The sequence below is a fragment of the Canis aureus genome, chromosome 16 (genome assembly GCF_053574225.1).
Source record: "Canis aureus isolate CA01 chromosome 16, VMU_Caureus_v.1.0, whole genome shotgun sequence".
Lineage (NCBI taxonomy): Eukaryota > Metazoa > Chordata > Mammalia > Carnivora > Canidae > Canis > Canis aureus.
The window spans coordinates 14,999,521-15,018,070 of NC_135626.1; the positions used below are offsets into that span (position 1 = coordinate 14,999,521).

An 18,550-nucleotide genomic window follows, 5' to 3' on the forward strand; every position below is an offset into this window, starting at 1 on the left:
AGAGCTACGTTGAACTAACCCTTCTCCTCACATCTGGGGGCCTGGATACACTTTAGATTCCATCTTGAGCTAAAGCAGTAACCTGCTAGTCTTGGAGGGAGAGGATGCACAAGAAGAGAGGAGTCATTGTGAGCCCAGGACCAGCCATGCAGTCCGAAGGAGCAGAAGGAAAAGGGCTTCATCTGCTCCCACAGTTCAGTGTCCTGGGAGAGGGGTCTGTGGAGGCCAGTGGCATGGGCAGATCTCTGGGCATGAGGCCACTAAGTCCTGGGTTGGAGGCTGGGGTCTGAAGCAGAAGGCCAGCCCTGGCCCTGCATGGTCCTCCCTAAGCCAGTAGGGGAGGGGTACCCTCGTTGATGGCGTGAGGGAAAGACTTGTAAAAGAGCCAAGAAATAACTGGCCCTGACCCTTCCTGGGCCACATTCCCCCTTGGAGAGAGGAGAGGGAGCCTCTGCCTCTCTCTTCCTCCTGCCCTCAGTGAAGTCCTTCTACTCTCTCATGCCTACAGAAGAGCCAATCCGGCTGCTGCGGGAGGTGGTGCTGTTGACAGATGACCGCAACCTGCGTGTGAAGGCACTGACGAGGAATGTGCCTGTGCGGGACATCCCAGCCTTCCTCACGTGGGCCCAGGTGGGCTGAGGGGGCCACACTGGGGACCCCCCCCATGGAACCATTCCTGAGAGGCCACCAGGCGCCCAGTGTAGCACCGAAGATGCCCACGTGCCTGAGCCACCAATCCACCCAGACAATAAACCATCCTCTTCCAACCCACACCGTGGCCATGCTGTGGGGGAGCTGCTCCTCACAGAGCCCCTCCTGAGGGTCGGGCGGAAGCTGCTGGGACCCTCCTGGGCTGCCAAGATTTAGCAGAGAGGTGGCTGGCTGCAGTGACAGCAGGTGGGTGAGCCAGACAGGCCGCCCATGATTTCAGCCTTTCTCCCTCCCCCTGTCTAGTTCAAGGGCTTGCAGAAGGCCTCCTCAGCCCAGGGACTCAGCCACTCTCTCAGCTGGAGATAGAGCAGGGGATTGCATTTCCATCAGGTGCAGGTGAAACGATGGGTCCTTTTAATCTTCACAACCTCTGTCCTCAATGTGTCCCAAGAGGCTTTGGTCATGCCATGAAGAGAGTGCCCAGGGTGTGTCTTCTCTGGACACCATGTCCCCAACAGCAGCCCTAGGCCCCACCTTTTGTACCCCCTGCCCAAACACACATCCATCACTGCTCTTCTTCCTGTCCTTATCATTCTGGGTCCATTACACTTTGCCACTCATTCTCCCTTGGATGGTCATGGGTCTAGAGGGAAGGGACATCTGGTCTCAGGCTCATGCTTCCTGGGTGGCCTTTGCCTGCTCCTCTCCCTCATTGGCCTTCCTTTTGCTCTAGTTCCCATTTCACAAAATTTCTTCAGACTCTTCTCAGTTCCCCCCCCCTCCTCTCAGCTCCCTCCCTCCCTCCCTCCTGAATCATCCCCTTATCCTCATTCCCTTTCCTGTTGACCCCTCTTACCTCCCTCACATTCTTCACCTCAGGTCCTTGCCATGGGGGTTCCCACTCTGACTCTTTCTCCTCTGGTACCTCTTCCTCCTCTGTGGCAGGAACCTAATAAAGCTTTCCTGCCTTGGCCTTCTTTCTCAGGCCCCTGTGCTCTGAGAAACTTCCAGGTCCTGCAGCCCAGTCTGAGGTAGGGCGGCCAGTGCTTGAGAGGGGCATTGCCTATCCTGGAGTGTACACCATTTTTAGCTTTGACCTGGAAGAAAGAATTTGACAGGGGACCTTTTGGCCTTTGAGGTTTTGGTTACCTCTTTAGCTGGCACCTGTGTCCCAAGACTCATTCACGGGGCTTCCTACTGGAAATGGGTTCTCCCAAACCTGGGACAGGGATGAAAGGAACTCGGAGGAAGACAAGACTTTGAGGAGGATCCAGGAGTAAATTTTGATGGGATCAGAGAGGGCATCCCTCTGAGCTCCCTGTCTGGACTGTACAGCCTTCCCAGAGGATGGGAGCAAAGCTGTACCTACCTCCCTGAGGCCCGAGACTATACCAGGAGGAGGAGGTACTGTGCAGGAGAGCCACCAGTGGTTTGGGGGTATGAAGTCCCCCAGGACCTCAGAAGACTGGCTCTTTGGGGTACAGGGTCCCGGATTCTCCTGTGAGATCCTCTCCCCTGGATGAAGGCCAATGACTAGGTGGGTGGGAGACCCAGCTCTCTTTTCTGTCCCATTTGCAGCACTGGTTTTGTTTTCCTTAATAAATTTTTAGTTATGAACATGCCTGACCTCTTGCCCATCTGTCTCTGGGACTGGGGAGGGAAGAAGGTCCCAAGCCTCTCTGCACCTGTATGAGGGTGCACATCGGGCCCCTCCACCCACCCAGGTCCTTATGCAGGGCGGAAGAGAGCAGCAGGGTCCAGGGTCCTTGGTTACTGCTTTATTGCTGTTTGGTTCGAGTATAGAAAATGGAAGCGGCTCTGGAAGAGCCTGTGTACAAGGTAGGAAATATACAAACGGGGAGGAGGGAGCTAAAGAGACCACATTCCAGCCCAGCCCAGCCTGGGCTCCGGGTGGGGGGCCGCCCGGGGCGCATGCAATAAATATGGTCCGGGGCCCCAGGGAAAGGAGGGATGGGGAGGACACTGCGGGAGTGGGAGACCGGTAGGCCAGGGCTGTCTCAGCCCTCTGACTCCAGAGGAAGGGAAGGGTTGGCCCTGGGGCTAGTGCCACTTGTGCAAAATGAGGAACTTCACATTATCAGTCCCGGGGCGGGCGGGAGCAGGGGGTGGGGGGCCCTCCGGCCGGCTCAGTCCCCTCCCCGCTCCCTAACTCTGCCCGACGCTCCGACCCCAGCGGGGAGATTCACAGTGAGAATGGGTGTGGTCGCAAGGGCCGGAGGTAGGGCCGGGAGCGCCCCAACAGTGACACCCCTCCCTCCAAGAGCAGCACGGAGCCGGGGGAGGGGGCCGACGAACCACAGGAAGAGGCGGAGAAGGGCGGGGGTCTCCTTTGGTCAAAGCTGATATCAAAAATATAAATCTCCCTTCCCCCATCCCACCCCCGTCCCGGGGTTTCACCCCCACCCCCACCCCCGGGCTAAGGCACAAAGCAGTGAGGCCAGGTGGGGCCGCCGCCACTGCGGCGATGCTGCCGCTGCTACTACAGTTGTCCGGGCGCGGGGTGCCTGCTCGCGCTGCCACCGCCGTTCCCCGGGGACGCGGGCCGGGGCCACGCGGCGGCGACGAGGCGGGCCGGCAGGAGGCGCTCTAGGTGGGGGAAAAACGGTCGATGGTCCGGCCGTCGGGTCCCGCGGCCAGGTGCGCTCCCTGGCTCAGCACCTCGGCCGCCTTGTCCGGGCTGAGGCCCAGCTCCGCGGTGAACTTGGCCAGCGGGTAGAGGCTCTCGAGCGCCACCTTGGGGTCGTGCAGGAAGTGCGTGGTCTGCGCCAGCAGCTCGGCCGCGGCTGCCTTGTCCTGCTGCTTCAGGCTCAGCTGTTCTGCCGTGAGTCGGGCCACAGCAAAGACGCCCTCGGGGAAGTCGAGCTTGCCCTTGCCGTCGGGGCCGGGGACGCCGGGTAGCCCCCCCAACCCCGCCAGAGCCCCAGCTGCGCCTGCCGCGCCACCCACGGCGTGCATCTTCATGTGGCTGATGAGGTTGCGTTGCTGCGCGAACTTGCCGCCGCACACCTGGCACTCGTAGGGCTTCTCGCCCGAGTGTATGCGCATGTGCTCGGTGAGGCGGTACTGGCGCGTGAAGCGCATGCCGCACGCGTCGCACGCGAAGGGCTTGAGACCCAGGTGGCTGCGCATGTGGCGCGTCATGGTTCCGCGCTGCGTGAACTTCTTCCCGCAGATGGTGCACGGATAGGGCCGGGTCAACCAGTGCGTCTTCTCGTGCTGCCGCAGCGTGGCCGGGTCCTTGTAGCTCTTGTCGCACGACGCGCAGCGGTACGGCCGCAGCAGCTCGCCCAGGCCGCCCGGAGCCCCAGCGACCTTGTCCCCACTGCCTCCAAAAGGGGGCCCCAAGCCGGCGGCCCCCGCGGCTACCTCGGCCGCCTCGGCCCTGCCATACAGCGCCTCCTCCTCCTCCACGTGAGCTTCCACGTGTGCATTCAGCTGCTCCGAGCTGGGGAAGCCCTTGCCGCACGGGATGCACACGTACAGGTTGTCACCGAAGCTCTCGGGCTCGCCGTAAGCCAGGTGCGGGCACGGGTAGCCCTCGAGGTGGCCGCCTGGAGGGCTGGGGTCCTCGCTGCTGCCTGTCTCCTCGCTGCTGCTCTTGTAGTCGTCGCCGTCGCCGCCCGCGCCTGGCCCGTCCAGGCTGCCCTGGTAGCGCGGCGGCGCCAGGCCCAGCGGGGGTACCCCGGGCGAGGCGGCTGGGTCCCCGCCGCGCTCCTCACAGCGCTCGCTGGGGGAGCCGCGCTCCCGGCCCAGCTCGTCGCCGTAACTGCCCAGGCCTGGCTCGTGCTTCATCCAGCGGTAGAGGAGGCTGGGCCCGTCGGGGCGGCCCGGGGGCTCGGGTCCCGGGCTGCCGCCGCCGCCACGGAACGGGTCCGGCGGCGGTACGGCCTCCTCCAGCTTCTGGAAGGGCAGCGGCGGCAGCGGCGGCAGGGCGAGCTGTGGCTCCTTGTAGGCAGCGGGGCCGGCACTGGGAGGGCTGTCTGGGCGGGAGGGCAGGTCGCGCTCGCCCGGCAGCCGCTCAGGAGGCGCGGAGCCCGGCGGGCTCTTCTTGGACAGGTCCAGGCCGCAGAGCGGGGAGCAGCGGCGCTCCGGGGCGCAGAGTGCGGAGGCCGGGCCGGGGCCCGAGGCGTACAGCTCCGCGCAGTGGGTGTTCACAGCGGCCTCGGGGCCCGAAGACGGCTCGCCCGAGGGCGGCGGCGGAGGCCCAGCCGGGGACGAGTAGCAAGCCTGGATGACGGGCGTGGCGGCCCGAAGGCCCCGGCCCGGCCTCCCGTAGGGTGCGTAGCCGCCGCCGCCGCCGCCGCCGCCCCGCAGGTGGCAGTACTTGCCGTGGCGCTTGAGGCGCTTCTTACACAGCGCCACGAGGTCGGGGATCTGCAGGTAGCTGGCGGCGGCCAGCACGGCGCCCAGGCTCGGCTCAGCCCCCGGGGCCACGGCCGCCGCCGCCGCCGCCTCTGCGCCATCAGCCAGGCGGCCGGTGTAGATGAAGTCCAGCACCAGGCGGAACACCGCCGGGCTCACCATGTCATGGTCCAGGTTGAGCAGGTTGTCATGCACCACCAAGGACTTGAGGTAGGCGCTGCTGGCCGCCAGCACGTTCTTGTGCGCGCGGAAGAGGGCGTTCTGCACCACGATGATCACGTCGCACAAGAACCCCTTGGTGCGCTGGTTGTTGAGCTGCAGCAGCAGCTGCCTCGAGTGGCCCGGCGCCTCCATCGTGTCCAGCATCGTCTGCCCAGCACACTCTCCTGCAGGGACACACCGCAGCCGGGTCAGAGCCTCGCCCGAGCCCTCGAGCCCTCGCTGCCAGGATCCAACCCGGCGCTTCTCCCCCCAACTTCCCCTTCCCCTCAGCTCGGCCGGGGCATCGCGCGCGGCGGCCTAGGCGCTGGCAGAGGGGTCGGCGGCCTCCTGGTGTGGAAGCCTGGGCCGGTGGCCTGCACCAGACGGCATAGGCGAGTGGCTGGTGGAGAGGAGGCCAGGCTGGACCGCTCGCCCAGGCCCGGCTGGCACCGGGCACACAGGCTGGGGTCTGGGGACTTCCGAGGAGAACACTGTTTGGGGGAAGTGACCCCTTCGGAGACAGTTACCGGATTTGAGGAAAATGTCCGCTTCAGGAAAAGTCATTCAGGGCTGAGAAGTCTGCCCAATTGGGATACAAGGGAGCCGAGTAAAAAGCGCCTCCCGCCTCGGGAGAAGTTGCCCCAGCTGGGGGAAGTGATCCCGTGGAGGGGTGCGCGGTGCCCGCCGTGGCGCCGCCCTGCCCGGGGGCTGTCAGGCCTTCAGTTGGGGCCCGGGCGCGGCCGCGGCGCGGGGAGCGGAGGCAGAGGCTGCGGTGGCGGCAGAACACGAAGGCCGGCCCCGGCGCGGGGAGGGCGTTATATCGGGGCAGGAGGCTGAGGCAGGAAGCAGGTGGGGGGGAGGGGGGAGCCACGCAGCTCCCAGGGGAGGGAGGGGGCAGCGCCCCGGGCGGGCACGGCGCACAGCCGGCTGCGGCCCTGACCCTGGCCTGCGCCCCACCCGCGTCCTGGCCCCCGTCTCGGCCTCAGCTCTGCATTCGCGGGCCCCGGCGCCTCCCTCCCCAGCTCCCTTCGGCCCCTTCTCCACGGGAACTCCGCCGCCCCAAACTTGGGGAAAAGTTTCCCAACTTCAGACAGGCCGGGAGAAGCGGGCCAGCCCCAGTCCCTCGACTCCCAGCTTTTCCTCTCGGCTCCCAATTTCGGCAGCCAGGCGGCCCTGGGGCCTGAGCGGAGCTCGGCGCTCCCCTGCCCGCTCGTTCGCCGGCCCACCCTGCTCCCCTCCTGGCCCGCAGGGCCTCGCGGCCCGTTACCTGCGGCCGCAACCCGACCCGGCTTCCCTGCCCGTGGCGGTGGCAGCTCCCAGCCGGCGCCCCACCCGCCCCGCTGCCAGGCGCCGAGCTGTGCCAGGGCAGCGCCCCTGCCAGCCCCGCCCGCCAGCTCCCCTTCCCTTCCCTTCGCCTCTCCGGCCCATGTGCGGGCAGAGTCGGGCCCGGGCCGCTGACCCCGCCGTGAACTCGGCGCGGAGCAGCGGCCCGGCGGTCCCGAGTCCTCTAGGGGCGACACCCGGAGTCCTGGACGCCAGCCGCGTTGGGGCGCCCAGGCCGAAGGATGCGCCCGAGGCGGCCAGCGCGTAAGGACCGGGCCGTCCGGATCCCCTGTCCCTTCTGGTCCCGAGGTTGAGGACCCACCTGGGGGGCATGTCGGAAGCCCCGGGCCCGGCTGCCGGCGGATCCAGGGGGGACGTGGCTGTGCTGCCCTCCGCCCGCCGGGGCCCCGGTCGGTCTGTCCTGCTGGTCCGTCCTCCCCGCGTCCTGGTCGCGTCTCAGCCCCGCCGCGCTTTCCGCACACTCTTATCTGGAGCGGCCCGGGCCGGCACGCGCTGCTGCAGCTATGGCGCCACCTCGCGGCCGTGCGGGGCTTTACGCGACACAGTCGCGACCTCCCTACCGCGCACCTGGGTTGGGCTGGAGGCTCACAGATGTGGAGCCGGAGCCGGAGCCGGAGCCGGACCCGGGAGAGGCCTGTATTCGCAGGCTCACTCTCCCAGAGGTGCCCCCGTGAGGACCCAGTATGCCCCGGAACCTCGAGCGCCACAAACTCTGGGGTTTTGAGCTAAACTTTCCCATGTACCTATTTCTAGATTCTCACATTGCCTCGGTGTGAAGTCCTGCCCGCAAGGAGGGGACTCTGGTGGCAAGTAGACGAGGGGAGGGAGATTACAGAAGTCCTAAGAAGAAAGTGGACAAGGGGGATCCCTGGGTGGCGCAGCGGTTTGGCGCCTGCCTTTGGCCCAGGGCGCGATCCTGGAGACCCGGGATCGAATCCCACGTCGGGCTCCCGGTGCATGGAGCCTGCTTCTCCCTCTGCCTGTGTCTCTGCCTCTCTCTCTCTCTGTGACTATCATAAATAAATAAAAATTAAAAAAAAAAAAGAAAGTGGACAAGATCTCGGGGAGCGCCTCCTTAGACATTCCTGGCTGGGACTGTCCGTTTATACCCGCCGCACCCCCAACACGCCCACCTTCATTCAGCCACACGGGTTCAGGTGTGCACAGAATAAACCCATTCGCACCCAGACCTCTCCGGGCACTGACACCTGCGGGCGCGCATGTTGGCGCCCCCTCCCCTCCCCCCCCCCCCCCCCCCCGGCTCTCTGGGATAGTCCAGAGGCTGTCACGTAGGGCCTTCCATGAGCCTGGGCAGGGCTGTTACCCAAACAGCTTGCCCTGAACTTTGGAGGTCTCTGGAGGGAACTCCGGATATTCGACTGGGAAAGGCTGGACAGCGCCTCCTGGGGATCCCGCAGAAGCGACCCCCCCCCCCCCCGCAGTCCCCAGGTTCCCCGCGTGAGCCATTTCGAGGGACCTGCTTGCGCTACCTCGTCTCCAACCCCCTGACCCGAAACGTGACCGCAGGGACTGCAGCCCGGGATCCCCTGGCAAGGTTCTGCCTCCCACGTGAAGGCCCGGCTCTGGCAGGTGACGCCCTCTGGGAGGGAGGGGACCCCGCTCTGGCGCGTGGGCACGCGCACCGCTACCCCGGAAGCGGCCCCGCCTGCCCCCCTCCGCGCTGCATCGGGCCTGTGGTGAGCGCCGGGTCTCCGCGGCCCACGCAGCGCCTCCTCCCCGCACCTCCTGACCCCGGCCCACACGCCGGGGGGTGGGAGCGGGTCCCCGAGAACGCTTGCGGCTTCTGATTGGCTGCGCCTCCCTCAGCCGCCGCGCGCGAGAAGCTGGGGCGCAGCGTTACCATGGTAACCGCTGAGGTTCGCGCAGATCCCGGCTCTCTCAGGCCTTGGCGAGCTTAGCAACGGCGCGGGCTGCGGGGCTGGTGGGTGCGGTGCGCGCCGCCCCTCGCGCCATCCTCCACCCCGGCGCCCCCGCCAGAGGTAGTAGCTGAGTCACTCATTGAGGGGCCGCCTGCGCAGCCGCTCGCGGTCCCTGGCGGACAGTAAGGTCTCCGGCGCCCCCCAGAGGCTCTCTCTTTCCTCCGCTAACGTCTTCAGGCCTTGGGGGCCAGGTGGTGGTTGTCGGTTCCCGCTGGTTCTCCTGACTCCCACCGCGTCCCGACCCTGTCCTCACCCTGTTTCTACTCTGTGTTCTGGGTTCATTTTATTCCAGCCCTCTCCATCTACCCATGGTCTCCTCACTAGGGTTGCAGGGAGATTCCAAGAAGCTTCCGGTGGGTCATCTTGGCCGCGGAGTGGATGTGTTGTGCGCTGAAGGGGAAAAAGGTGTACGGAGTGCTAGAGAAAGGCGGGAAGGCTCCTCGGAGGAAGTGCTCTTAGGACTGGGCTTTGATGGGTGAATAGGAGTTCTTCCCCTAGACAGAAGGCAGTCCTGGAGAAGAGAACCACAGGGACGAAGGCTGGAGGCAAAAGAAAAAAAGTTGGTGGGCGGACTCCAGGAGGTTAGATTCCAAATGTTGTGCAGGACCTCTCCGACTTCGTTTCTGCTGTAATCTTTTATCCTTTTGAAAGGACCAGATCCTAGCCCCACAAGGAGCCCCTCAGCCCAGTTTCACCTTTGTGCAGTGTCCCCTGTGCCCACTGTCTTTGTTTTTCCTCAACACTCTCCCCAGATCCCCACTCCCTGAATTAACTCATTGGCCCTATTTCTACCATCAGACTGTCTGTCTGTCAGACTGTCTGTCTGATATATATCAGTATGGGAGGGTCTCTCAGACCTGCGAACCCCTCCTCCTGCCCGCTGCCTTCCTGTGGACTTCACACTTCTTCAGCCTGTGATCTTTCCCTCCCTCCCTTGCAACCACCCACCCTACTAAGGTGGCCCTGCTCCCCCCCACCACGTACACACACAATCCATCTTCTTTCTCTGAACACATTCACGCTCCTCCATTTAGAACTTTCCTCAGTTGATGGAGCCACACTCAAGTCTTTCTCCTGCTCTTGTTCAGGGAAGTTCTGCACCATATGGCGTAGGGTCTTCCTGTCAATTCATACCTCCAGAAACTCTAACTCCTTCAGGAAGTGGTCTTGCCTCTCCACCCTCTGGAGATCCCTCGCTATCAAGCTGCTGAGCCCTTGGTCTTCCTCACTCATTAGCACCCTCATAGGAGCTCTGCCAGTGCCCACAAATGGGTCCTGAACGCAGTCTGCTTGGTGCCAGGCTCTGAAACTGGCACTGCCAACCTGTCCTCCTCCCCTCTCTTTGTGGAGGCTTCCTCTTCCACTCACCCCCTTCTCCTGCCACCTTTCCCCCAACTACCCCCAGAGAGGAACCCCTTGCTCATGGCCAGAGAGGGCAAGCCACCCTTCTCAACTTTTCCGGGGTCTCCAGCTCCTGACTGGGACCTAGACCCCCCTATTTCTTCTCCACCCAGACCCCTACAAAGCCTCTGAGAGCCCTGGGCGCCCCTATTGTTCTTCCCCTATGTCCCTGACGCCAGAGCTCTAGATGCTGCTTTGGGTGGCTCAGCAGGTCCACCCCAGGGTGACGACACTGAAGGTGGCCATGCGGGGTGTAACGCCACCGAAGGTTATCTTGTGACGTCACAGCCGTCGGGTCCAGGAACTGAGAAGTGGGAGTGAGGGGCTACTGGGCGAGCCCCTCGGAAGGCCGGGGGAGAGTGGGACTGCACCCCCGTGTCCCAGAGTCAGTAGAGGTGTAACTGGCCACCCGCCCTCCCCGCACTAGGCTCCCGCCGGCCCCCAGCCTGCAGTTCCGGAAAGTTAACCCTTTGTAGACCGGTACAGGGGCCGGCTCCCCTCCCTGTTCTTGCTTCCGTGTGCCCTCCTCCCCCTCCCAACTCCCCGTCGCCTTTGTCCCCTCCCAACCCCCCGCCTCGCCACTATAAATAGCCGCTCTTCCCGTTTCCTAAATTCCCTGCTGACGTCGGCAGCGCGTCAGTGTGTAGGAGCGGCGGCCGCATGAATGAGCCGCCGCACGAGTACTACGCGCGCCTATAAAAGCAGCCGCGCCAGCGGTGCTGCGGGAGGCGAGCGGGAGCGGGCGCGCTGCGGCCCGACAGGTAAGCGGGACTGACCGACCGACGGGCTACAGATGGACCGATGCACGGACACGGATGGGAGGGCCATGACGAGACCGGCAGACGGCAGGTTGAGGGGCCCCTACGGGTGGGATTGGGAACAGGGTGGGGGACGAAGATCCCCTCGCAGCTGGTGGAGCCGGGCTGGAGGCGTACCCAGAACCCCGTGCTGCACCTGCCCGCGCCCGGATGAAGAAGACGCAGCCACTTCGGAGAAGCAGCGAAAAGAGGACCGACCCCAGGGTCCCTGCGACATTTCCTAGGGTTCCTGCGCCATCCAAGAAAGTGAGGTTAAGGTGCTGACGCCCCAGAAGACGCGCCCCCACCTCCCCCTCCCCGCAGCGCAGTGACTCAGCCTCGCTACCCCCGGCCGGCGGAGCAGGGCCGCCGGCGAAGGATAGACACCCACCTGCCCGCCGGCCCAGCCGCAGCTCTCTCGGGACCCCCACCCCGCATCCAGCCGGGCTCCCCCTCCCCGTCCCATCCCGTCGGGCTGGTCCCTTTGCGCCCCTGACTTCCCGCTTCTGCGCGAGGAGCTGTCCTCTCAGGACCAGGCGGGGGCGGGGCCTCGGCCGGACTGCCCCGCCTCCCCCACCGAGCTGGGGGGACCCCCTCCCCGCCGCCGGAAGTGCCTCTCCGCAGGGACATATTTGACGTCACAGGGCTTTGACGTCAAGGGCCGCGTGCCTGTCCGCGAGCGCTAGGGCGGAGAAAGGCGGGAGGTGCGGGGGAGGAAGAACAGCAGCGCCCCCAGCTGCGGGCGATGGAGGCACCCCCGCCCGGGCAGCGCGCCGGCACCTTGGCTCTAGACTGCTTACTGCCCGGGCCGCCCTCAGTAACAGTCTCCAGTCACGGCCACCGACGCCTGGCTCCGCCCCAGGACCGCGCCCCCGACCCCTCTGTCCCCCAGGATCCCTGAGCCCCGCGCGCGCGGTCCGCGCCGCCGCTGTCCGCGGTGCTGATCCAGCGCGGGCGCTGCCATCCGGCCGTGCAGTCCCTGGTCACCAGAGGCTGCGAGGGGCGGCCGGCTCACAAGCACATCGCACGGCCCCCGAGCCCGCTCCCTATGCGCGTGCTACCCCCGCCAGCCCCCTCCCCAACTCGCTGTCCTGACGTCTGCCTGACTGGAGCTGCCGCGGTGCAGTCAGCAGCGCGCGCCCCGCCCCCGCGTCTCCAGGGCAACCGTGGCTTTCGATTGTTACTGTGGGAACCGGAGGTAACAGTCTACAGCCATGGTCGCCCCGCAGCACGCCCACGCGCCTCGCCGCGCTCAGCCAGCCGGGGATGGGGGAGACCAGGAGCAGGAGGAAGCGGGGGCGGCGAGTCAAGAGCCGATGTACTGCGCGCGGAGGGAGGTGCGGTGTTGGAGGGCGGGCCACTCTCGGGTCTGACTGCTGCGTGTCTACCGAGACAGAAAAGGAAGCACCGGCTGGGGAGCATGTCTGACCGCCGCCTCAGTGACCGTCCTGTTCTCTTAGCTAAGGTTGTAGCCAGGGAACGGCGAGAAAAGGGGTAGTTCTGGGATTTGTGTTATTATTTTTATCTCCTCGATGGGAGGGAGACTGCTGGGACATGAAGGCCTCCTGGGGACTGAAAGGAGTAGAGGGAGTAAAGTTTTCTCATATGCCATAACCGCATTCTCCGGGGAACCCCTCGCTGAGTAGGCAGAAAGCAAGACTAATCCTTGAACCCATTCCCTGGTGGAGTTACAGCCTTCCCTCACTCTTCTCCCCACTCTCTCATCCTCTGATCCATGTAAGATAAGAAGGGTCCCCAACCCACAGGAAGCCAGTGTGCTTGTAAAGTAAACCCGGTAAAACATTGATGTATCAGCAGCCTCACCTCAGTCTGTGCTGGATTCTAAGTCGAGATAGTGTCTCAAATTAGCGCTGCAGTGGGAAAGTGAATATCAGAGGGGCTGAAGAAGTCCTATTGATCCAGTGAAGTGTGAGCAACGACCTCTTCGAAAACACGCGTCTGTCACCTGCCACCGCCAACACTCGCAGGGGCTGACTGATGGATTTCCCTAGGGACTGTGCTGGGAATAAATGGTTAATGCAACCCAGTCATGCCACTCATTAATCCAACTTTTTGTTACCTCTCCATAATCCCTCTTTGCTAAACTTTTAAGACAATTGGTGCTGGTTTTACAGCTAATCAATGTCCACAAGCTTCCTTCCTCCCAGTCAAGGACCCCAAGACTTAAATATACTTGATTCTAGAATCCAGGGGACATCTGTGAGCAGATTATAATGTGTAGTGCACTGGGAAGCAGGAGGTCTATCCTGGCTTCATCACCTACTGGTTATTATTTAAGGAGCCAGGTTGTTTCTGAGCCTTGTGTAAAATGAGGTAATATTCCTTTTTGGCAGACTTGTTCTAAGGATCAAATCAAAAGGTGCATAAAAACCTTTGAAAACTTCAGAATGCTATTTCAATCTTAAGTATTCTATTTAGGCTATTTGTATCTTTGTGAGGGGCTGGTGGCCTTGGGAAGACCCCAGCTCTGGACACTTAGGCAAAATGAACAGGGGAAGGGGGCACATCTTTCTGAGCAGAAGCTCTCAGACTGGGGCTGTTGAGGGGAGCGATTCTTTGCTCAGGGATTCAAGAGCTTTAGGTATCTAAGATAGAGTGAGAAGTCAGAGAAATGGTAGGTATATTCTAAAGGAACCAAATGGTCTGCAATTTGAACGTATCTGGAGAAAGTGGTCGGTCAGAGGAGGGGTAGAAACCAGAGAACTGACTGTAGAGAGTTTGTTTTTTTTTTGTTTTTGTTTTTGTTTTTTTTTTTAAGTATCCTGTATCTCATTAAGTGCACCCCATCCCCAAACTTATGTTATGGATTAGAAAGATGAGACCCAGACAGGACATGTAGCCCAACAGTAGTGAATGGTGAGTGGCCTCTGCTTATCCTCTGAGTTTCAGGAGAGAAAACAATGACTAGTAAATATCTCAAGAACATGACTTTTGGATCTGAGTCCAACTTTGGGTAAGTCAACTTCTCTGTGCCTGTTTCCTCAGTTGTGGTATCTACCTCAAGAAATTGTTAAGATTGGGATCCCTGGGTGGCGCAGCGGTTTGGCGCCTGCCTTTGGCCCAGGGCGCAATCCTGGAGACCCGGGATCGAATCCCACATCGGGCTCCTGGTGCATGGAGCCTGCTTCTCTCTCTGCCTGTGTCTCTGCCTCTCTCTCTCTGTCTGTGTCTATAATAAATAAATAATAAATAAATAAATAAAAAAGAAATTGTTAAGATTAAATTGGGCAACTCTAAAGGCTCTGCTTTTCACAATATCTGGCATAGTTAGCACTCAATAAATGGTATTCCTATCCTCTGGACCTCATTTCCCCTAGATATAAATTGAAAATATTAGATGGATGACTTTTTAAAAAGGTTTTATTTATTCATGAGAGGCAGAGACATAGGCAGAGGGAGGAGAAGAAGCAGGCTCCCTTCAAGAAGCCCGATGCAGGACTTGATCCCGGGACTCTGGGATCACACCCTGAGCTGAAGGCAGACTCCCAACCCCTGAGCCACCCAGGCGTCCCTAGATGAATGATTCTTAATTGGAGAGATTTCTCCCCCTCCCTAGTGAAGTGCATGAGAATAACATGACAGAGTTTTTTTTTTTTTTTTTTAGCACGTATTTACCAGTTTATTTTCTACTAAGGCAGTGTTTTTTTTTAAATAAATATTTTATTTATTCATGAGAGACACACACACAGAGAGAGGCAGAGACACAGGCAGAGGGAGAAGCAGGCTTCACGGAGGGAACCCGATCTGAGACTCCATCCAGGGACTCCAGGATCACCCAGAGTCAAAGGCAGACGCTTAACTGCTGAGCCACCCAGGCATCCCAGGCAGTGGTTTTCTTTTTTCTTTTTTTTTTAATTTTTTATTTATTTATGATAGTCACACACACAGAGAGAGAGAGGCAGAGACACAGGCAGAGGGAGAAGCAGGCTCCACACTGGGAGCCCGACGTGGGATTCGATCGCGCCCTGGGCCAAAGGCAGGCGCCAAACCACTGCGCCACCCAGGGATCCCCCAGGCAGTGGTTTTCAATTATTGTGTTGTGTGGCAACATCCAGGTACAGTTTAGCAAAACACAGATATTCATGAGACACAGAGAGAGAGGCAGAGACACAGGCAAAGGGAAAAACAGGCCCCATGTAGGGAGCCGGATGTGGGACTCGGTCCGGGTCTCCAGGAGCAGGCCCTGGGCTGAAGGTGGTGCTAAACCGCTGAGCCACCTGGGCTGCTCTCTCTCCATTGTTCCTGAAGGACATGACAAGAGAGGATATCTCACTTGTTGGAAACCAGTGGACCATCTCTTTCCTTCTAGGGTGGACATTTTCTGACTCTTGAAGTAGGGGAGAATTCCACTCTGAGCATTGAGCACTTCTGCTCCACCTAATACTGTCTGCTCTACCCTCATCCTTTTAGCCCTGGTTTAAAATTCATTCCCTACTGTATTTTGTTCTCTCTCCTTTAATCCTCACAAAATTCCAAGCAGCAAGAGCTGTGGTAGCAGTTGTCATTTTCACCTCTTGGGACCTTGCTAAAGGGGGCAGCCTAGGACTGCCATGAGGGTGTGTAGGCTCTGAAGTGCAGGTCCACATTTCATTCTCAGCTGCTCATTTCCAGAGAAGCCAGCAATCTGATTTCCTGTGTGTGAAATTCCTAAGATTATAGATACTGTAAATCCAGTATTTTCTAAAATCCTATGGGCCAGATGCAACAGGTCTGCAGGAGTAATTCGGCCCATTTCCAAGTCGCCTCCCCTTGCCAAAGAAGGAATCCCTTTAAAACACCTAAGTGTAAGCAGAGGCAGAGGGCAGCCTCTGTGGCGCAGCGGTTTAGCGCCTCCTGCAGCCCGGGGTGTGGTCCTGGAGACCCGGGATCGAGTCCCACGTCGGGCTCCCTGCATGGAGCCTGCTTCTCTCTCTGCCTGTGTGTCTGCCTCTCTTTCGCTCTCTCTGAATAAATAAATAAATCTTAAAAAAAAAAAAAAAAACGCAGAGCCAGACTGTGGCAAGGGGGAACCTATCCCATCCCCACTTTCTGCTCTAAAGGACCTAAATCCAGTAAACTGGGTCTGTTTGGGGAGGGGGTTGTTTAACTCCAACTTTTTTTTTTTTTTTTAAGATTTTATTTATTCATGAGACACACCGAGAGAGGCAGAGACATAGGTAGAGGGAGAAGCAGGCTCTATGCAGGAGCCCGATGCAGGACTCCCATCTCGGAACTTCAGGATCACGTCTCGAGCCAAAAGCAGATGCTCAACCACTGAGCCCCCCAGGTGCCCCCAACTTTCTTCAAGAAAAACTTAGAAAACTGTGGTAAAGAATTCAGGATTTGGGTTAATTTAAGGGACATTAGTCTGTCTCAGGATGGGCTGTACTATTTGTGTGGTACCCCCTAACCCCAAATCCTACTCCATTACTAAACTTTCTGAGGGCAACCATGCTGGAGGGCTGGACCAGGGCCTCCAGTGATATTCCAGAAAAGGAACAAGGTGGTGAACCTGCAGAAGCAGGGCTGAAATCAGAGAGCAGGGTGGGCCACAGGTGGGGACACTGAGAGTAGGGCCAACAGCTTAAGTGAGAAGGAACAAGTGCACTAGAGTGCCTAGGAACAAATGCACTCTGAAACAGGAGGGGCGGGCAGCCCGGGTGGCTCAGAGGTTTAGCGCCACCTTCAGCCCAGGGCGTGACCCTGGAGGCCCTGGATCGAGTCCCAGTCGGGGTCCCTGCATGGAGCCTGCTTCTCCCTCTGCCTGTGTCTCTGCCTCTCTCTCAATCCGTGTTTCTCATGAATAAATATTAAAAAAAAAAAAAAAAAAGAAACTGGAGGGGCAATTAGGCTTTAGATGGATCACTACAGAGTAGCATCAGCTCCAGAAACTCTGTTTCTGGGCAATTTGCAAAAGGGTTTCTTCTGTGTGGTCCTGGGCCTCTACCCAAGGTCTAGCACCACCCCACACTTGAAACTTATAGTTCAGAGGGGCTAAAGCAGTTCTGGAGGAGAAAGCAGAGAACTCAAGAAGCCAAGAGCTTGACATACAGCCCTCAACAGTCAGGACAGAGGAAGCCTAACTCAGTGGAGGCCAGACAGAAGCTTGCCAGGTGCTCTCATCCCAAAACTGCTCAGAGGTAAATTCTTCCAACTCAGCCACCAAGGCCTCCTTTCCTTCAGCTTGGGGCTTGAGACTGCTACCAAATGTGTGCAGACATAAGCTTGTCCTGGGGGCTTAAAACTGGAAACACTTCCCTGTGTGGTGCTGCCCTGGAGGCTGTGTGGATGGGCAGGAATCCAGACTTCTGTTACAAAATGGGTTTTTCTGTATGAGGAAAAGGATGCTCAAAATCACAATCACCACTTTATTATGTGGCTGCCACACTGCCAGCCCTGCTTTTCCCATTTTACCCTCCACTCATCCGGGGGTCCACCGGCCTTTTTCATGTTTGAGTATCAAATGCCAATGTCCACTAAGGCTCCTAATCCCTTTTTTTTTCTTGAGTGTAGAGCTGGGCTTCTTATAATTTGAGCCTTAATTACTGATACTTGTCTCTTAATTGGTGATGGTGATAAACACTAACAGCAGTTGAGCTTGCAGGGTGGGGGGGAAAGAGAACTGATTACAGAGGCTGCCCCAAGGTCATGTGGGGGGGTGAGGGATTAGGGGCAGAGACATTTGTTGATTTCTCACTCTGTTAACTGGTCCAAGAAATTGAGATAGGCCTGGCGCTGGGCTGCAGCTACTGGAATGAAGTGACCACCAGGGTGGGTGAGTGTGATGGCTCCAGTGAATCGGCTAGCCAGCTGCATACTTTCCTGAGAGGGGATGACGCAGTCAGTGTCTCCAAAAACATGGAGTGACGGCAGAGACAAGGGGCCCTGCAGGACGGATTCTTCGGGTCCAAGGCCTCGGGGGCAGAAACCAGATACCAGGATGATAAACTTTGGCAAGGGGAAGCGGGCATCGCCTGCCTGGCCAAGGGCACACACAAGGGCTGCTAACGCGGCTCCCTGGCTGAAACCAAGGAGCCCGTCAAAAGGCCCCAGTCTCTTCAGTGCCTGTGCCACGGTTCCCAAGGCTTCCTCCAGACCTCTGCATACCGTGGGCTGGCTCAGGGCGTTGAAAACGTCTGCCTCCTGTTCTGAAAACCACCAGCCTCGAGGCTGCTCCTCCGGCGGAAGGCAGGGCTCTACAGTGATAGGAAAGGATGGGGTCAGGGCAAGCAGGTACCTAGGGGATGAGAAATGAAAAAGGGACGGACGGACGGACGGAAGGCTTGGGAATGACCATGTGTGCAAAGAGGTGGCCGAGGGGAGAGAAGAAAATCTGGGAGAAGGGAAGACTGATCAAGGCGGAAGTCTGGGAAGGAAGAACTGAAGGGTTCGGCAGGGGGAAGGAATGAGGCGAGGAAACAGCGTGGGAGTATGCTGAGGGGAGTTATGGAGACGAATCCCGATAGAAGACGCAGGTGCATTTCCGTCTCACCGGAGTCCGGCCCGGCGCCCTCGGAGCCCTCGGCACCCGAGACCCGGTGCGGGCCGCTGAGGCACACGAGCTCGGCGCGGCCCCGCAGCGCCTTCCTCAGCGCTCCAGTCTTCTCGCGGAAGCCCCGCTCGCTCTGCCGGAAGCCGGCCAGGGCCAACACCCGCAGGGGCTGCCGAGCCGCCATCTCGCCGGGCAACGCGCCACGGGCCGGAAGCAGCCGTTCCCCGAGCGGAAGTCGGAAGTACGGGGGGCGGGACCAAATGGCACCACCCCGAAGGCGGGCCTCAGGGCGAGCAGGTGTTCCCATAACAAAAGAGAGGGGGTAGGGCGCAGCTGGAGCA

At 60.0% G+C, this 18,550-nt stretch overlaps 3 protein-coding genes and 1 long non-coding RNA gene across 14 annotated transcripts in view; 2 read left to right on the forward strand and 2 right to left on the reverse strand.

The window, feature by feature from the left end:
* SMG6 (SMG6 nonsense mediated mRNA decay factor) overlaps window positions 1-2,268 on the forward strand; it is a 238,058-nt gene extending 235,790 nt beyond the window's left edge. For all 3 annotated transcript variants that reach the window (XM_077851715.1, XM_077851717.1, XM_077851716.1), the window contains one exon: window positions 509-2,268. In XM_077851715.1, the coding sequence (XP_077707841.1) occupies window positions 509-639 (131 nt within the window). In that variant the 3' untranslated portion in view covers window positions 640-2,268. The remainder of the gene's footprint in view (window positions 1-508) is intronic.
* Window positions 2,269-2,414: 146 nt separating this feature from the next.
* HIC1 (HIC ZBTB transcriptional repressor 1) lies at window positions 2,415-11,291 on the reverse strand. 7 transcript variants are annotated; one of them, XM_077851735.1, is made up of 3 exons: window positions 11,109-11,291; window positions 8,441-9,058; window positions 2,415-5,420 (listed from the first exon to the last, which is right to left on the reverse strand). In XM_077851735.1, exon 3 carries the CDS (start codon window positions 5,398-5,400, stop codon window positions 3,259-3,261), a length of 2,142 nt encoding a protein of 713 aa, XP_077707861.1. In that variant the 5' UTR covers window positions 5,401-5,420; window positions 8,441-9,058; window positions 11,109-11,291; the 3' UTR covers window positions 2,415-3,258. The 7 variants fall into 7 exon arrangements, with proteins under 7 accessions (XP_077707861.1, XP_077707860.1, XP_077707859.1 ...); XM_077851734.1 differs by lacking the exon at window positions 11,109-11,291 and adding an exon at window positions 9,654-10,330; XM_077851733.1 differs by lacking the exon at window positions 11,109-11,291 and adding an exon at window positions 9,508-10,330.
* Window positions 10,561-13,126, forward strand: LOC144285927 (uncharacterized). Of its 3 annotated transcripts, none has more exons than XR_013354065.1 (2): window positions 10,561-12,182; window positions 12,533-13,126. It is a non-coding gene; the product is annotated as an uncharacterized LOC144285927 (long non-coding RNA). The 3 variants fall into 3 exon arrangements; XR_013354067.1 differs by having other exon boundaries at window positions 12,536-13,126; XR_013354066.1 differs by having other exon boundaries at window positions 12,587-13,126.
* Window positions 13,127-17,071: 3,945 nt separating this feature from the next.
* Window positions 17,072-18,523, reverse strand: OVCA2 (OVCA2 serine hydrolase domain containing). Its single transcript, XM_077851760.1, has 2 exons — window positions 18,210-18,523; window positions 17,072-17,913 (listed from the first exon to the last, which is right to left on the reverse strand). The coding sequence occupies exons 1-2, from the start codon at window positions 18,514-18,516 to the stop codon at window positions 17,411-17,413; spliced, it is 810 nt and encodes a 269-aa protein (XP_077707886.1). The 5' UTR covers window positions 18,517-18,523; the 3' UTR covers window positions 17,072-17,410.
* Between the last annotated feature and the right edge of the window lie 27 nt (window positions 18,524-18,550).